Below are 19,149 nucleotides of genomic sequence, written 5' to 3'. Positions count from 1 at the left end.
AAGGCTCTTCGCCTCGCATCCTGCCTGTATACTGCTTGGGGTACACATTAATGAAAACAAAAGGGGCCATTTGCATTGTAGCCATGCCATGGGGTTAAGCATGTGACCTCAGAATATGGTACACTTACACTCCGGGGAAAGGCCCTCGACAATATAAACAAGAGTTACGGCAGCCAGAGAAAGGGAAGACAATTAAAAACAATCCAGGACGTTTGTCGGACAGCTGTTCAAGTTTCAGCTCCACCTGACCTCTAAAGATGGCGCCTGGTTTACGTGAATATTTTAAGGGCTGATTAAAAAAAACAGACTGGGGGGGGAGCAGAAGACTGCCCGATTTATACCCAGAAATTTCACGCAAAATATGCTTTGCCTTGCTACACGATGCCACCAGCTGGGTCCTCTTTTCAGCTTCTGTGTTTTTTAATTGTTCAATCAAAGCCCTGGGGTCCGAGAAAACAAAGAAGCAAACCTGAAAAAGTAAACAGGGAGTGGAAAATTCAGGTTGTACAGAAATGATGTTTTGACCGATCAAGGAGGGTACGAAGTCTTGCAAATGCTACATCCCTCCATTTCAAAGCAATGGCCTAGTCAAACATGGAGCCGGCCGGGTGGGGGGGGGGGAGACCGGCCTCGCCGCCGCCGAGCCCGGCAAAGTGGGGGGGAGGACCGGCCTCTCTGCCGCCTCCTTGGGACATCGAGCGGGGGGGGGGAATGGAGGAGACGGAGCTCTTCTCCCCCCCGCGAGTATCGCGGGTCCCCGTCTTGTTATTCTCTAATTGAGATCGTTTCTGACTGATTGTCTTTTTAAACGATTGCCTGATGTGAGGTCACTGTTACGTAGGAAGGACAGGGATGCTGGTGGGGAGAAGTGTGATCAAGTTGCAGCTGACTTACGACGACCCTGCAGGGTTTTCCAGGCAAGAGACGGGCAGAGGTGGTTTGTGTTTGCCATCGTCTGCCTCTGTATAGCGACCCTGGGATTCCTTGGCGGCCTCCTATCCGAGTACTAACCCTGCTTCGCTTCCAAGATCTGACAAGGTCAGGCTATATGATAGTGTGCATGTGTGAAAAGATAGTTGCATGGTTACCGCATGGTTAGGAAGGACTACAGTGAAGCCAGCTGTCAAACAGCCATGAACAGGCAGACGAAGAGATGAATCCTTCATTTTAAAAAATTGGCTTCTTTTTTTGTGACTGCCTAATAGATTCTTTTGAACTATGGTGCTGGAGAAGACTCTTGAGAGAGTCCCTTGGACTGCAAGTAGATCAAATCAGTCAATCCTAAAAGAAATCAACCCTGACTGCTCCCTGGAAGGCCAGATAATGAAACTGAAGCTCAAATACTTTGGCCACCCAATGAGAAGGGAGCACTCCCTGGAGAAGACCCTGATGCTGGGAAAGATTGAAGGTCAAAGAAGACATGGACAGTAAAGGATGAGATGGTTAGACAGTGTCATCGATGCAACGGACATGAAGTTGAGCAAACTTCAGAGGATGGCGGAAGACAGGAAGGCCTGGCGTGATCTGGTCCATGGGGTCGCAAAGAGTCGGACTCGACTGTGCGACTGAACAACAAGAACAAATAGAATGTAGGGGCCGTGGCTCAGTGGTTAAGACACTGAGCTGCAGACTGGAAGGTCTGTACTTTGGTAGTGCAAGACCCTCATGCCGCGGGATGGAGTGAGCTCCCGTCTCTGGCCCCAGCTCCTGCCAAACTAGCAGTTCGAAAGCAAGAAATTGCAAGTAGATACATAAGTACCACTTTGGTGAGAAAGTAACAGCGTTCTGTGCGCCTCGGCGTTTAGTCATGCCGGCCACATGACCACGGAGAAGTCTTCGGATAGTGTTGGCTCTTCGGCTTGGAAACGGAGATGAGCACCGCAACCCTAGAGTCGGATTCGACTGGCTTTCGAGCAAGGGAAACTTTTACCTTTACTAATAGAATGTAGTGGGCATTCGAGCATCCGTGAGATTTTGGTGAGAATGGTAGACAGAAGTTTGAGTTTTTGCAGCCCACTGATGATCTCTGATTGGGAGAAAAAGAAGAAATATATTCTGAAATGTCATGAAGAATACCTTGGACCCTGTGGAAACTGACTTGGGGTGTGCAAAAACCCCCGCTGGTATTTTTTGGGTTCGGGTACATTGAACCCGAAAAATATTGGTATTTCTCAATATTCCCAAATCCTAATAACAGTATGGTATTTGGATTTGGTAAATATTTGAGAAACCCAAATTTTTGCCTCCATTATATCCTATGGGGATTAATATAATCAATGGTCCCCATAGGGTATAATAGAGAATTGATCTGGGGGTATCTGGGGCTATGGGGGGCTGTTTTTTTGAGGCAAAGGCCCTACATTTGCAGCATAGTTGCTGGTGCCTCTGTTCACCTCCCCCACCCCAAGTTTCGAAAAGATTGCACCAGGATGTCCAATTCTATGGGCCCCCAAAGAAGGTGCCCTCATCCTCCATTGTTACCAATGGAGGAGGAAAAGGCATTAAAGAGATTGCAGTCCCTTTAAACCCCTCTGCCAAGCTGCAACTCTGAGAGTGCGCTCTGAAGGTGTTTAAAGGGACCACAATCCCTTTAAACACCTTCTTCCAAGTGGTGTGAGTTCACCTGGAAGGTGTTTAAAGGGACTGCGAACTTTGGCTATCCGGCAGTCCCCAAATCCCCAAACATTGGTTATTTCAGGTAGCCAAAATTCAGCCCCATTCCATGTGGCTTTAAAAATAACCCCAAAATACCTTATCAGTAAGGGATTTTTCGGAGCTGCGGTGGCTCAAGTGGTTAAGATGCTGAACTGCAGGCTGTGGAAGGTCAGTAGTTCAGCAGTTCGAGACCTGAGTTGTCGCATGATGGAGTGAGCTCCCGTCTCTAGTCTGCCAACCTAGCAGTTTGAAAGCAAGAAATTGCAAGTGGATAAATAGGTACTGCTTCGGTGGGAAGGTAACAGCGTTCCGTGCGCCTTGGTGTTTAGTCATGCCGGCCACATGACCACGGAAACGTCTTCGGACAGCACTGGCTCTTCGGCTTCGAAACGGAGATGAGCACCGCAACCCTAGAGTCAGACTCGACTGGCTTTCAAGCAAGGGAACCTTTACCTTTACGGTATCTTTGGAGTATTTTTCCCCACTTGATTTATGCTGACTGCACACCCCTAAACTTCCCACTGCACACGGAAGTGAAGATTTATTTTAAGTGTGCTGTCGCTGTCTCCCAAAGGCGTGCAAGGCTTCCGTGTCTTTGACAGGCCAGTCAGATCTGTAACAACCAACCTCTCTTTCCTGACTACTCTGTCTGGGTGACAAATGGAGGATGGGAGGACCCACCGGAGTGCTGGAAGCAGATAAAAGCAGCATGAAACTCCCACCCCCCCTTTGCATCCTTAGAGGAAGTCAGAACAATGTTCAGCCTTAATGGCTTGTTTGCCTTGCTTGATTGTGCCCCAAAACACTCTCTGCTCTAATCAGGCACTTGCTCCATGCTGTCTGGTTCACTGCAGAAATGCCGGAGGCACCGTTAGGCAACGAATTCTGCGAACACGAGGTGGAAATTGTATAAATATAAGAACACAAGAACATAAGAGACGCCAATGTTGGATCAGGCCAAAGGCCCATCCAGTCCAACACTCTGTGTAACACAGTGGCCAGAAATACCAGGTGCCATCAGGAGGTCCACCAGTGGGGCCAGGACATTAGAAGCCCACTGTTGACCCCCCCAAGCACCAAGATGACAGAGCATCACTTGCCCCAGAGTCCCTATCTATACCTTGTGGCTAATAGCAGTGCAGATAGGCCAACGTTGTTTTTAGCCATTTTTAAGAGAGTTGCCTGTGAGGGAAAAAATGTTCCTCTTCCTCTGGGGTGTGTGCACCTATTTGTTTTGTCTCACTGGTGCCACTGGTTTTACAGGTTCTCAGAACAATACGAAAAACTGACATAGAGGACCAGTTTGGTGCAGTGGTTAAGTGCGCAGACTCTAATCTGGGAGAACCGGGTTTGATTCCCCACTGTCAGCTATGCTGCCATGAAAGTTGGGGAGCTAGGTCTGTGTCTGGTTAATTGCTACTGCATTCCTTTCTGTGCTTTTTCTGCTTTGCGCCGAGATGCTTATCTATACAGATGTGCAGGAGGGAGTTGTATTGTCAGGGTTTTTCCTAGGTGCCGTGGGAGAGTGTTGGTTCTCAGCTTTAGTTACCTAACGTCTCCAAGCTTTATCCCGTGCGCGGAAGATTGCCTAATTGGCCAGTGCTGTGTGTGTGTGGGTGCATACGAATACCCTATATCCTATTATGCCCATGGGGTCGCCACCATTCTTAACAGTGCTTATGTTACTGCATCTATAGCTCTGCAATAAAAGTATTACCGTTCTTGAATGCGTGTACTTTGTTGTTGGCTGTGGGTTCTGACATTCTGTTAAGAATCCTCCATTCTCTATCTCCCCGCATCTCTCCAAAACCGAGATGAGTGACGGAGAGGAGAAACCCATTCCTAAGAAGGACAACTCCGGAGGGAGCCCGACCCCTACCACGACCGGTGGGGGGACTCCCATGACCCAGGCAACTGTGCGGGTGACTACTACGCTGCCGGTAACTGCAGCTGACATGAGAGCCATTCCTAAGACGACATCGACCCTGGTGTTCCTGACCCCAATGGGGCCGAGGCGGCCGCCCGGCCATGGTTACCGACAAAGCTCCAGCTGGAGCCAGTTTCACCCGGACTCTACAGCAGAGACTTATATGCTTACGCAGGGGCGACAGAGAGACAGCCGATTCGACTGGAGATTTTCCACGGCAGGGGGGTTCCCCCCCTTTGGGGCCCCATTCGAGCCATTGCCCGGGGCATGGGTGACGGAGAGGACAAAAGCGAGAAGTGGCCGTGTCCCCCCGGAGGAGGGACTGGAACTGGCCCAGAGGATGGAGGTGGCGGATCGAAAGAGAAGGCAACTGCAGCGGACTTTGGAGGACGTCATCCAGGCAATCCCGCAGCTGGTAATCCAAGCCATCAGGGAGGAGAGGGAGGCCCAACCGGCGGTCCCAGCAGGGCCTGTTGCCCCTCCGCCCCCGCAGCTGCCCCGGCCTGAGGATGCCCCGCAACCGGGCCCGCCCGATGTCCCGGTTCCAGCGCCACGTCCTGGCAGTCCGAGGGAACGGGTGATGCCTCGCCCGAAAGACCTCATCAAAGCCACCTTTGATGGGAGCCCAGAGGAACTCTCCTACTTCGTGGTTCGAGTGATGAAGTTTGTGGAAAGGTTGGGGCACCTGTTCCCAGATGACAGCAGCCGAGTAGACGTGGTGGCAGCTTGGCTCGGGGCCCTGCGGCGGCTTGGTATGTGGGGCTGCACAACGCCCAGGGTCCGGAACTTATGAATCTGGATGCTTTTATGTGGGCGTTGCGAGCCCAGTTTGAAGACCGGAACGCCGGGCCCAAGGCAAGGGCGTTCCTGCGAACTCTGAAGCAAGGTAGGCGATCGGTGAGGGAATACTCCTCTGAGTGCATAGTGTGTGCACCAGAAGATCCCAGGAAAGGAGCTTCTCCCCCCCCCCCGCCAGCAAAAGGTAGGGACCTGGCAACCCTATTACAGTCCTCATTGGAAAGACGATGATTTTTTTAAAAAGTGATAAGTAGATGCCTCCCCTAACTCAGCCACATGCTCTCTTCTCTGTATTTTTAAAATTTGTTGTGCTTTGTCCTTTTCAAGAGGAAGTACCAAGCTCTCTAGGGAATACAGCAATAATCGCAAATGATCATTAGACAGCTATCATCAACAAGTTTACAAGAATATTACAAAATCAACCGCAGTCGATCAATAAACACAAACTAAGCCATTTCGGAGGGTAGCCCTGCTGGTTTGCGATGGAACATAGATCCAGGTGGTCAGTCTGTTAATCTGCTGTTCAGCCCCTGTCGAAAAGCTTGAACCTTACCTACCATTCCAATGTATCTGAAAAAAATGTGCCCTGCACACAAAAGCTCATGCCTTGAATAAAACTTTGTTGGTCTTAAAGGTGTTGCTGGACTTTAAAGTTGTTCTTCAATAGAACAGTTAGATTCGAGTCCAGATGCATATCTGACTAAGGGAGCTCTGACTCACGGAAGCTCATAGCCTGAACATCTGGTTGGTGCTTGTTATGTATGTGCATAGATACAGTAAATGTCTGAGCTTCAACCAAGGGCTGGTATCGTGAAATGCACGTTCTGATTGGCTACTCTGCAAAGTAGACCAGTCAGAACCTAAGGAAGTTATGGAGGGAACGAATATTATTGGCCGTTATGCGAGAGTTATGATGGGTTATTAACACACTAGGGGGCGTGGCTTTACACGCCCGGAAAGCTTAAAAGAGAGCTCCTTGCTCCATTTTCTTGTTGTTGTTTTGTCTGATTCCAATAAAGCTGAATTCACTTGTTAAGAGCTGACTGAAGTCTCATAACTTAACAGTGCTACTAGACTTGAACCTAGCTGTTCTACTGCAGATAGCTACCCAGTAGCACCTTAGAGGCAAACAAGATTTTTGGGGTTTAGGAGGGAGCTTTGGAGCTGCGGTGGCTCAAGTGGTTAAGATGCTGAACTGCAGGCTGTGGAAGGTTGGTAGTTCAGCAGTTCGAGACCCGAGTGTGCCCCATGACGGAGTGAGTTCCCGTCTCTAGTTCCAGCTCCTGCCAACCTAGCAGTTCGAAAGCAAGAAATTGCAAGTAGATAAATAGGTACCACTTCGGTGGGAAGGGAACAGCGTTCCATGCGCCTTGGTGTTCACTCATGCCGGCCACATGACCACGGAAATGTCTTCGGACAGCGCTGGCTCTTCGGCTTTGAAACGGAGATGAGCACCGCAACCCTAGAGTCAGATTTGACTGGCTTTCGAGCAAGGGAACTTTTACCTTTTACCTTTGACCCTCAAATCTTATACCCCAAAAATCTTGTCCTCCAAGGTGCTACCGGGCCTGAAATCTAGCTTTCACAAAATACATCTGTAACGATTCCTTGTTTATGTGTGTGTGTCTTTTTAAAAGTTTGGATGCATGGCTGTATGATAGTCTAGAGTAGTGGAAACAAGCAAGTGGTGTGATTGGTGAGTGACAGAGAGGGGGAGGGGTTTTGGAAATGATTCTGTGTGGATGAGCAGATATGTCAGTCAAGAGTTACAGTTAAGACAGTTAGTGAGATGACAGTTGAAAGTTAGTTTTAGTTAAGTTCTGAAGTCTGAGAGAGAGACACATCCCTGTGTGGGATAATTTGGTTCTGTGTAGTAAAAGAGTTAAGCAGTTTGTTCGTTTTAAGGTCTGAGAGAGAGAAGTCTTGTGTGTGTTATGAAAAGTTGAAGTATAAAGAAACAGTAACCGTATATGGCCTAAAGGGAAAAAAGTGTTACAAAGTTACATGCCCAGATCCCTGACAGTGGGAGAGAAAAGTGTGTGATCTTCATTTGTGAACTAAGTTGTCCAATTTAATGGAGAAGAGGCACATATCCCCCAAGATCATGGCTGTGTTATTATTTGTCAAGCACAAAATCCTTTGCAGTTCACCCTTCTTCTGCTCCTGCACAGTTGGGCCAAGATTGGCAACAATAGTTCCCCAGGAGCAAATAGCTGGGCTGGAGGGTGGAGTCTATGGCACTGTAACCTGTCTGATGTCCCCCTCTCCGGCCAGTTCTGAAAGAAATTCTTCCCAGGAAACACATAGACCCTCGTGAACACCTAAACCCTCGACTTACCTACCCAGTGACAGAAATATTATATTATAGAGGTTTGGAAAGCCTTAAATTTCCTGGTGGCAGCCGGAATACCCAGTAAAATAAAATAAAAGGAACACTTTTAAAGTAAAACCAGACCTCCCCAGTTAAGGGGTCGTCACAACATCATACTTGGGTGGTTTGAGATATGTGGATCTGCTTTATTTATTTATTTTTCTTGATTTCTACCCCACCATCCCCTGCACCACAGGGCTCAGGGCAGGTTCCAACAATATGATAAAATACGATACAATAATGAAGCATAATATCAACAATTGTTAAAATCCAAAATATAACTTCATTGTGTCACGCAGTGTGTGTGGTAGTAAGAACCAGTAACTCAGACAATTTAGCATTCACCAGCAGTCTTTCACACACCAGATGCTTCCAATAATAAACCACACAGTTCAGTCCAGTGGTAACTATTTACAGGAATTTTATTTACAGTATTTACAGCTCTCCAACAAAGTGCTTCGCCAGAATCCATATATCATCACAAGAATACTATACAGAGATACATGTCCACATATATACATATGTCAGCCAATCAGGACAGTGCTGACTCATTGTGACATTGTCTTTACCCAGACAAGTCTAAACTGGCTGGATCTGGTTTGCAGCATCTGTCAGCTGTCAGTAAGATCTTGGAGATCTTGATGCTGAAGCTTACACACCGACACATTGAGGGCGCCAAGTAATGTTACGGCTCCTGAGTCAACTCCACATATGTGCACCGTAGATGGTAGCTATGGGAGGTGGGCAGATGAGCAGAAACAATATAAGATGGAAGCGTGCCGGGAGAGGCCAGTGCTAATGGATCCCCTCCGCCTCGACCACAGGCCTGGCGGAGCATCTCCATTTTGCAGGTCCTGGATCTCTCTTGGGGGAGTGTTCCACCAGCACTGGAGCTGAGAAAGCTCTGGCTGAGGCTAAGCGGACCTCCATGAAGCCGGGGATCATAACATAATTTATAAACTGTTTCCCATAAACTGGCTTGCACTTACCCGAGTTTACTAATATTTGATGGTTCAGTCTTTCTGTAAGAAATTTTCTCACTAATTTACTCCCACGCTCGTCATAAAACTTCCCCCTACTCCATCAGTTCTGCTGACCTCAGACTCCGGTTTCGCTCTCTGAGTATTTTCCTTGCTTTCCCATTGTTTCTCACTCAGTCTCCAAAACAAAAACAAAACAGAAAGTCTCCATGTAGGGCAATTATCAGCATCCTCACTCAGCTGATGTTAGACTCGAAAGTTCGGCCATTCTTTCGGAACTTTCTTCCGAAGGTGCAAACACAGCTCCAGACAAACCCCACCCTATTTCAATGCGAATCTAATGGAAATATCAGAATAGAAAGGTCTCGTGACCTTTCCAGATTCCCCACATGACGCTAATGGCATTGTGTGCCGTTTTATGCTTTAGTGTGCTGTTCAGCTTTCTCTGAGAAACAGGCATTTATATCTGTACAATGTGAAGGGAGCAACATCCCCCACCCATCGCCGCCGCCGCCTTGAGATAACTGACGGCCATAGTTTCAAAAGGAAGTCATGCTGCTCTGCAGAAGACCAGTTCAGAATTGAACTCAGTATAGGGTTGCCAAGTCTTACCTGCTGTCGGAACGGGGGACTCCCGGCTTCTTCCTGGAGCGCTGCCACCATGTCACCTGGAAGTGACGCGACCACGCCGGGCACGCTGGGGGCGAGGCCACGACCATCCGAGGGGAAACCATAGAGTTTTCCCTTGGATGACCGTGGCCCCGCCCCCAGCATGCCCGGCGTGGTCGTGTCACTTCCGGGTGATGTGCACGTCGGGTGCTTTGGGTGTGGGGTTCTCCCTGGGGCCCGATCCGCCGGTGGCGGGGAACGGGCCTCTGGGGCGGGGGTTTCCCTGTCCCCCGGGGGGACTTGGCAAGCCTAGCTCAGTAGCACCTTAGAGACCAACAGGAGATTCAAGACATAAGCTTTCGAGAGTCGACGCTCCCTTCGTCAGACACAAGTAGAGATGGAGATCTCTGATTCCTTCTATCCCATTCAGAAGGTGGGTCCTCTTTTAACATCAAAACATATTTTTCTGGGTTTTGTGCCTTCATTTATCCCTTTTCCTACCATAAATATTTCTCCTGTCTCACGGTTCCTGCTCGTAGAATAAAGTTTGAGTCCAGTGGCGCCTTTAAGACCAACAAAGTTTTATTCACAGTATAAGCTTTTGTGTGCAAGCACGCTTCCTGAGATACAGTAGAACAGGACCTCCTCAACCATTACTTATGGGGGGGTTGTTGTTGTCAGGAAGGGCCACTTAGAGTCAAGATGCATAAGTACTGGGTGATTTTATCTGAGACTGGATGTAAGAAAGATCTGTGAATGGCAGTAAATTAGCATACAAATAAAAGGGTTAACAAACAGATGTGGACTCCTACAGATTTCTCAGTCTTGTGATTCTTGATGTCAGATTTGTGTCCATTTGTCCTTTGGCGTAGGGTTTGACCTGTTTGTCCTATGTAGAGAACTGAGGGGCACTGTTGGCATTTAATGGCGTACACAGTGTTGGAAGATGAGCAAATAAGCCTGAGATGGTCAGCACGATACCCAGAGAAAACCTGTTGCAAGACAGGCCCAGAAGAGACAATAACAGAGCACCTGACGGTCACATACAGTTCTCAAAACAGTTCAATGTTATCATCAGCAACTTCTACTGGATAAAGATAGTTCTCGTTCAGAAGTACTGGGAGGGCAACCCTTTTCTTGTGCAGACAGCCCCTCAATCTCAAACAGCTCCTCACCCACAATAATGCAACATCTAATTTGAACATGGACATTGGTATCAGAGCTTGCAATAAACCCAGATGCCAACTTTCCTGCCACAGACACCCAGACAACTCAGTCGCCGGACCTAACAACATCAACTACACAGTGGCAAAATTCATCTCGAAGCCACGAAAACACCAGCAACCCAATCCTACAACTAGCCTGACCGACTGGGATCAGAGGACTGATCTAATTCTGATTGTAGGCTTACTGACCTTCTAGTTAACTTTTAAAATGTACTGGTCGTCATACTGTTATCATATAAACCAGGGCTCTTTTTGTAGAAAAAGCCCAGCAGGAACTCATTAGCATAATAGGCCACACCCCTGACAGCACAGCTCATTGGCATATTAGGCCACACCCCATGTTACCAGACATGTGCTCGTCCAGCCACACCCACCTTTTGCTTCTTATTCTGTTTACCTTGTTTGTTGTCCAAACCCAGGGCTTTTTTTGTAGCAGGAACTCCTTTGCATGTTAGGCCACACACCCCTAATGTAGCCAATCCTAATGAGTTTCTGCTGTTGGGTGTGGCCTATTATGCTAATGAGTTCCTGCTGGGCGTGACCAACTTGGAAGCCAGCCGGAACTCCGTTCCTGTGCGTTCCTGCCCAAAAATAGCCCTGATGTAAACTTTTGTTTCCGAATTGTGTTGATTTGCATTTTGTATGTTACTCAATGCCTCCATTAGGCCCAGGCTGAGTTAAGTCCCACAAGCCCTTGTGCTTCATGGAATTCATGGACTATTTTATTGAGAGTAAAAGGTGAGGCCAAGCCAGGGCAGGCAAATCAGGGATGGTTCCCTAGCAGAATCGAGGGGATTGGGGTGGAGGCAGGATGGAATTTGAAGTGTCTGGGAAAGGCCTCCTGCAGAATCTGACACTTCAGGGACGAAGACCGAAGAACCTAGCCCAACATACGGTGACCTTGTTGGGTTTTCAAGGCAAGAGACATTCAGAGGTGGCTTGCCATTGCCTACCTCCGCGTAGTGACCCTGGGGTTCCTTGGTGGCATTCCACCCAAATACTGACCAGGGCCAACCCCGCTTTGCTTCCAAGTTCCGATGAGATCAGGCTAGCCTGGGCGATCCAGTTCAGGGCGACCTAGCTATGGGCAGAGTAAAATCTCGCAGAGAGCTGGGCAGAATCTAGAGGCTTTTCAGCACTGGAGAATGCACAGAGTGCAGCTTTTCTGACCAAATCAGTACGATACCGATTGGTAAACCTGAAAATAAGAGGGGAGTTATGAATGCCTGGTTTGGCAGCAGAGACGGAGGGTGGACAGAGGCAGAGGGCTGTTGCATCTGCTTGACGGAAATGGGCAAGAGAGCCTGTTTCAAAGAACAGAGATGCAGAGATAGGGAAAGGCGCCCTTCTCTGGATTTCTGCTTGTTATATTCTCACCAAAGGTAGAAGAAGAAGAAGAGATGGGATTTATACCCCGCCCTTCACTACCCAAGGAAGTCTCAGAGTGGCTTACAAACTCCTTTCCCTTCCCCTCCCCACGGCAGACACCCTGTGAGGCAGGTGGGGCTGAGAGAGCTCTTGACAGAAACTGCTCTTTTTCAAGGACAGCTCTTATCAGGACCAATGTTCCCTCTAAGCTGCGGAATCTTGTGAGCAAAAATTCTACCTTGTGAGCTACTGGCATTAAAGTTGTGAGCAAGCAATTTGGCTACTGCATAACAGTACATATAAATACTTAGGTATAACCTTCTCTGAGACCCTTTCCTGGCGGCCCCATATTATACAACTGAAGATTGCAGCTATGAGTATCTTAGGGGCTTTGTTGAAGTTTTATTTCTCCAGGGGTGGTGGTATGATAGATCCGGTGGTCAAGGTCTTTGTAAGTAAGATAACCGCTGCAATGTTGTATGGGGTAAGAGATTTGGGGTTGGAATGAGTCGATGTTAACCCTGATTGAAACTGTGCAAAATTATTTCATGAGATGGATTTTGGTTTTGCCTAAAGGTTCACCTGTGGTGCTGATGAGGATAGAATTGGGTATGGCATCGCTGAAAGCCAGGGCAAATGTAAGAATTCTTTCCTACTGGAGGAAATGTCAGGAACGACCCCAGGATATCCTAGGGGTCCAAAGTTTTGGATTATTGTTGAAATCTTCCAAAAGTTTAAATGACTATCTGTCTTCTATCCTACAGGAATACTCAATTCCGGATGACCTAATGGGTATAGCGGACAATGATAATCAAAAGTCCAAATTGGAGGTATGGGTATTTCATAAGGACAGCCTTTTGAACCTTCATGCGGTGGCAAGTTGCCGAACTCTATTTAAGATCTTTAAAAAAGATCACTGTAGGACTGTCTATTTAGAGAAACTAACCAATCTTGACCTAAGAAGGGCATTTACAGCCCTCAGATTCCATGCCATTCCTTCAATGGTCTGTGTTGGTCGTTTTATGGGTTTACCTGTTGCCTTAAGAATCTGTCAATGTGGTTTGGGCGAAGTGGATGATATTGAGCACTATTTACTGAGATGCTCATGGCACGAATCACTTAGGCAGAGATTTATATACCCTATTTTACCTTTGCACAATGGATTCTCAAAACAGGAGATGGTTGTTTTCTTGCTCTCTGATATGGACGTATATGTTACCAGCAGAATGTCCCCGTTTGCTTTGGCGGCAAAAAATATAAGATTAAGGTTAGGATTCAGCGCAAGTTAGTGAAGGGACAACTTAATGTGATGTATATGGATTGTGTTTGTATTTATGCTTTGTTATGACCAATGGCTAATACAATAAACTTGATGATGATGATGATGATAAGGCTACTGCATAAATTAGTTTGCTCTGGAGCCATCCTTCCTGAGTTAAGAAAAAAAATCTGTGAGCCAGAGGCTAAAAAACTGTGAGCTAGCTCACACTAACTCAGCTTAGAGGGAACACTGATCAGGACTATGGCTTGCCCAAGGTCATCCAGCCAGGTGCAAGTGGAGGAGTGGGGAATCAAACCCAGTTCTCCCAGATTAGAGTCCGCGCACTTAACCACCACACCAAACTGGCTCACTGGTACAGAACATCTGCTTGAAAAAAGGATGCTAGACTTAAACAGAAGTTGGTGGAGGACAGTTTCATGGCTTCCCTCTTCTCCACTAGGAACTGGTGCTCCTTTACGCAGTCCCGGGTGGTGACGTACATAGGCGTTTGCACAAAGGAGAAGTACGTAGTCAAGTCGCAGCAACCGTGTCCACATGGGACTCCAGACTGCCAGAAGATCATGTAAGTATTTATTCATTTACTCACTTCATTTATACCCTCACCTTTGTCCCAAATGGGGACCCAAACCAGCTTACCCTTGTTCTCCTTCCCTCAACTTTATCCTCACAGCAACCCACTCGGGCAGGTCAGGCTGAGAATGTGTGCCTGGCCCAAGGTCACCCAGCGGGCTTATTCCATGGCAGAATGGGGGGACCTGAATCCGGATCACAGTTGGACTCTCTAATCACTGCACCACACGAGCTCTTGGTCTTCATAAGGCCTTGCTCTTCAGGTCCGTTGATGGGTTTGAGGCCCTGCTTACATGATCCCATCAGTTTTAAGACTTTTCATCATGCCTCCCAAAAGGAATCCCGGGAGCAGCCGTTTGTAGGATTCTCTGGGAAGAAGGAAAGAGGGTGAAACCAGTTCAGTTGTCCAGGAATTGCCCCTGCTGGCTCTCTTGGCTCATCATACCACTGATCACATCACTGGAAAGACAAAGAACAAATTGCAACCAGGAAAGTCAAGTTCAACAAGGTTGTCAGGTATACAGTCAGATCAAACAAACTATCCAGATTTGATTGACCATTGATTGTAGACACAAGCTCGGCTCCGTATCGTGACTAGCTTGTCGCCGTTTTGCTATTGTGAAAAAACAATTGCAGTCAAATGATGTCTGAAACAGAATAAAGCCGTTAAGGGTTGTCAAAATAGGGATTCCGTGAAATTTCACTGAAATTTCACTGAGAATTCAGGTGGAAGGCCTGGTGGTGTCTCGAAAGTCAGCCGAATAATGACAGACTCAGGGGAAGGAGGAGGAGGAGGAGATTGGATGTATACCCCGCCCTTCACTCGGAGTCTCAGAGCGGCTTGCAAACTCCTTTCCCTTCTCCTCCCCACAACAGACACCCTGTGAGGTAACCGGTGGGGCTGAGAGCTCTGTCAAGAACTGCCCTTTCAAGAACAGTTCTGACAGAACTATGGCTTGCCCAAGGTCATCCAGACAGGTGCAAGTGGAAGAATGGGGAATCAAAACCGGTTCTCCCAGATTAGAATCTGCGCATTTAACCACTACACCAACCCTGGGCAAAAGGAGCCATATTGTACTGGAGCCAGGCCTATAGAACTCCAGGAGAGCAACCAGCCTTTGATTCTAAGCCACTGATTCCCCCCCTCCCCCAGGATCCACCCCCCGACCCAAATGAGCCATCTTCCCTTCAAGCCACCGGTCCGTGGATTGAGCTTGCCTTGTGCTCAAGTATGAATGGATTGTTCTAACGCTGTGTCTGATTTGGTCTCCAGCCTGCAGCAAGGTAACTTATTTCCAAATGAACAATGTTTTAGTCCAGTGGCAACTTGTAAGCTCAACAAATTTTATTTGAGGTATAAGCTTTCGTGTGCATGCGTACTTCTTCAGATACAATGAAACAAAATTTCCTCCACCATTACATATAAAGGAGGTGGTGGTGGTTAGGTGCCAGGAAGGACTAGTTATTTCCAAATGTTCACCATGGGTTGCAAAGCCATCTGAGCACACAAGGGGTGATTTCCCACAAGTGCTGCTCCGCTCTCACTCTTCTCTTTGGCCCCATGGTACATGTCAGTTTCACACAAGCTGCTGTGCGGCCGCATTTTGCCCCGCAGCTTAGTGTGATTTTTCCCGCATCTACTCAGTCCTCAAAAAACAGGATTGAGTGAAACTGACACGTACTTGTGTGAAACTGACATGTACCATGGGGCCAAAGAGAAGAGTGAGCGCGGAGCAGCGCTTGTGGGAAATCACCCAATCCTGTTTTTTGAGGATTGAGTATACGCGGGGAAAATCGCATGAAGCTGCGGGGCAAAATGTGGCCACGCAGCAGCTTGTGTGAAATTGACATGTACCATCGGGGCAAAAGGGAGGAGTGAGCGCGGAGCAGCGCTTGTGGGAAATCACCCAAGGTTTCCAATAATCAGGAGCTTATTTTGCACCCAGAAAACTCCGTGCTGTTAAGAGCTTCTTTCAATCTCATTCCTGACAACTGTCATCTTTAACTTCTCCTCTCTGAGATTCTACAAGGTGTCTCCCTCACCCTCACGGTTTGCAGGGTTCCCCATTTGACCAATCACGTACCGGCTCTTTCCTAACCAATAGACTTCTGTGCTCCAGTATCTACTAACAGAACTTAGTAGTTTCTTTAAATAGGCATATCAAAAAGCAAAGGGAGCAGGGCCTATCCTAAGCAGGGCTGGCTCCAGCTTATTTTGCACCCTAGGTGAGGATCCCTTCTCCCGCCCCCCCCCCCCGTGCGCCCACCAATTTTCAAAAATAAATGCATTTTAGGAAGAATGAAAAACACAAATAATCAAGAAACTCCCAGAGTACGGGGCCAGGTGCAGTTTGGTGCCCCTAAGGGCCGTCCTGCTCTAGGCGATTGCCTAGTTTGCCTAGTGAGTGAGCCGGCCCTGATCCTAAGCAGCTCTGCTCAGTAGAAAGTCCCATGTTATTCAGTCGAGATTTACTAACAGGAAAGTGTTCTTCAGAACGGCCTAAGGCAACACTTGAAAAACCCTACCACAAGGCTTGCTAACCCCCAGGCGGTGCCTGGAGATCTCCCGCTATTATGACTGATCTCCAGGTGACAGAGATCAGTTCACCTGGAGAAACTGGCTACTTTGGGAGGTGGACTCTATGACATTAGATCCCATCGAAGTCCCTCCCCTCCCCAAACCTCACCCTCCCCAGGCTCCGCCCCCCAAAATCTCCAGGTATTTCCCAACCCGGAGCTGAAGACCCTATCTACCACATATTCAAAGGTTATTTCGCTCTCTCTTCCAAGCTGAGACATTCCTTCATGAAGATACCGGAATATCGATGCCCCCGCTCCATCACCAGCAGAGACATTGCTGACATGTGATTTTTAAAGGGTGTTTTTTTAATATATACTTGTTTCTTCTCTAGGTACAGAACAGCTTTAAAGCCAGTCTACCAGGTGAAGCAAAGAGTCATAAGCGCTTTGCACTGGAAGTGTTGCCCTGGCTACAGTGGCACGAACTGTGAACACCACGGTAAGAAAGGCCCAGGATGGGGGGGGGGAGTGTTAAGAGTTGGAGCGCACCCTCTCAGTTCATGCAGGGGTGCATGTCCAGTCTCTGCAAACAGAGAATATACCCTAGGACCAATGTTCCCTCTAAGCTAAGGAGTCCTGTGAGCAAAAATTCTACTTTGTGAGCTACTGGCATTAAAGTTGTGAGCGAGCGATTTGGCGGCTGCATAAGTTAGTTTGCTCTGGAGCCATCCTTCCTGAGCTAAGACAAAAATGTGTGAGCCAGAGGCTAAAAAACTGTGAGCTAGCTAGGAGCTGCGGTGGCTCAAGTGGCTAAGACGCTGAACTGCAGGCTGTGGAAGGTCAGTAGTTCAGCAGTTCGAGACCCGAGTGTGCCGCAAGACGGAGTGAGCTCCCGTCTCTCGTTCCAGCTCCTGCCAACCTAGCAGTTCGAAAGCAAGAAATTGCCAGTAGATAAATAGGTACTGCTTTGGTGGGAAGGGAACAGCGTTCCGTGCGCCTTGATGTTTAGTCATGCCGGCCACATGACCACGGAAACGTCTTCGGACAGCGCTGGCTCTTTGGCTTTGAAACGGAGATGCGCACCGCAACCCTAGAGTCGGATTCGACTGGCTTTCGAGCAAGGGAGACCTTTACCTTTTAGCTCACACTCACTCAGTTTAGAGGGAACACTGCCTAGGACCCTTTTGGACATTACATTTCCCACGTGAGAGGGCCTGCAGTACAGTATTTTGATTTATGTATGCATTTTAGGGATGCCAGCCTCCAGGCAGGACCTGGGGATCCTCCGGAATCACAGCTCCTCCCCAGACTACAGAGATCATTTCCCCTGGAGAAAATGGATGCTTTGGAGGGTGGACTCTGTGGCGTTGTAGCCCCGCTGAGGTCCCTGTCCTCCCCAGGCTCCATCCCCGAATCTCCAGGAGTTTCCCAACCTAGATCGGGCATCCCTACCCCCTATCCCTGCCGGTGGTTGGGGAGACCCGGCAAATTAATGTATTTACTTCATTTATACCCCACCTTTCTGCCCAGTGGAGATTCAAGGGTAGCTTACAGTGTTCTCCTCCGTTGTACCCTTGGCAAAGGTAAACCAGAGGATGTTTTTTCAGGTTGGGAGGGCATCCGCAATGAAGCTCTTTCCCGCTTCAAGTATTATCCCAGTTCCTGGGAGAAGAAGCCCGGTGTATGAGACAGACACACTGCGAACTCCTCTCGTGTGCCCTAGGGGTTCTGGGGTTTCATCTGAGCTATGGGAAGGGCCCAACATTTAGCGACTCCCCGGCCATGAGGGCAACCTTGGAAGCCAGAAGGGGACCCTCGATCACATCTTTACAAGGCAGGGAGAAGAACAAGTGGTGGCAGGCCGAGAGCTCCTGTGCTATACTGCCTGAGCTGTAAAGCAGGAAGTTCTCAGTTCAGATCTCGCCTTCACCACCAAGGTGACGCTGGGCAAGCTGCCCTACGGGGCTACCTGTGAAGAGTGTTCGGAGACTGCAGTTAGGGCTCAACTGCTGGTCAGAGCCAGCTATCGAGAGCATGTGATCCCCAATTTGGGTTGTCAGGTCTTACCTGGCTGCCGGTATGTGTGTGTGCGTGGGGGTCTCTCTCCATGCCCTGGAGTTTTCAGCACGCGTGCAAAGTGCACGCACCGCGATGACGTCACCTGGAAGTGACATCATCACACAGGGCCCATTGCAGGGGGACGCTCTAGCATATGAGGAAAAACTCTATGGTAACCATAGAGCTTTCCGCTCAAATGCTAGAGCGGCGGTTCTCAACCTGTGGGTCGCAACCCCTCTGGGGGTCGAACGACCCTTTCACAGGGGTCGCCTAAAACCATCGGAAAACACAAATATTAATTAAATAAATTAATTAATAAAGTAACTCGAATACTGGCTTACCTTAATGGGTAGATGTAAAGGTTATCAGTGGTAACGTAAAGGTAAAGGTTTCCCTTGCTCGAAAGCCAGTCAAATCTGGCTCTAGGGATGCGGTGCTCATCTCCGTTTCCAAGCCAAAGAGCCAGCACTGTCCAAGGACGTTTCCGTGGTCATGCGGCCGGTGTGACTAAGTGTCGAGGCGCACAGAACACTGTTTCCTTCCCACCGAAGTGGTACCTATTTATCTACTTGCAATTTCTTGCTTTCGAACTGCTAGGCTGGCAGGAGCTGGGGCCAGAGACGGGAGGCTCACTTCGTCATGCGGCACTCGGGTCTCAAACTGCTGAACTACCGACCTTCCGGTCTGCAGTTCAGCATCTTAACCACTTGAGCCACCGCAGCCCCTTATCAGTGGTGCAATTAGCTAACTTATAAACTCTGCACTCAGGGCTATTTTTGGGCAGG

General features: G+C 48.4%; 1 protein-coding gene across 1 annotated transcript in view; it reads left to right on the top strand.

The window, feature by feature from the left end:
- The first annotated feature begins 4,469 nt into the window (after nt 1-4,469).
- The window catches only part of MMRN2 (multimerin 2), a 33,967-nt gene continuing 19,287 nt past the window's right edge, over nt 4,470-19,149 (top strand). Inside the window, exons 1-4 of the mRNA XM_015425657.1 lie at nt 4,470-4,595; nt 4,836-5,245; nt 13,656-13,778; nt 16,699-16,805. Of these exons, the coding sequence (XP_015281143.1) occupies nt 4,470-4,595; nt 4,836-5,245; nt 13,656-13,778; nt 16,699-16,805 (766 nt within the window). The remainder of the gene's footprint in view (nt 4,596-4,835; nt 5,246-13,655; nt 13,779-16,698; nt 16,806-19,149) is intronic.

The sequence above is a fragment of the Gekko japonicus genome, unplaced genomic scaffold (assembly GCF_001447785.1).
Source record: "Gekko japonicus isolate JY-2015 unplaced genomic scaffold, Gekko_japonicus_V1.1 scaffold1137, whole genome shotgun sequence".
Classification (NCBI taxonomy): Eukaryota; Metazoa; Chordata; class Lepidosauria; order Squamata; family Gekkonidae; genus Gekko; species Gekko japonicus.
Note: the sequence above shows the minus strand (reverse complement) of the source record. Positions and strands in the feature narration are given on the sequence as shown.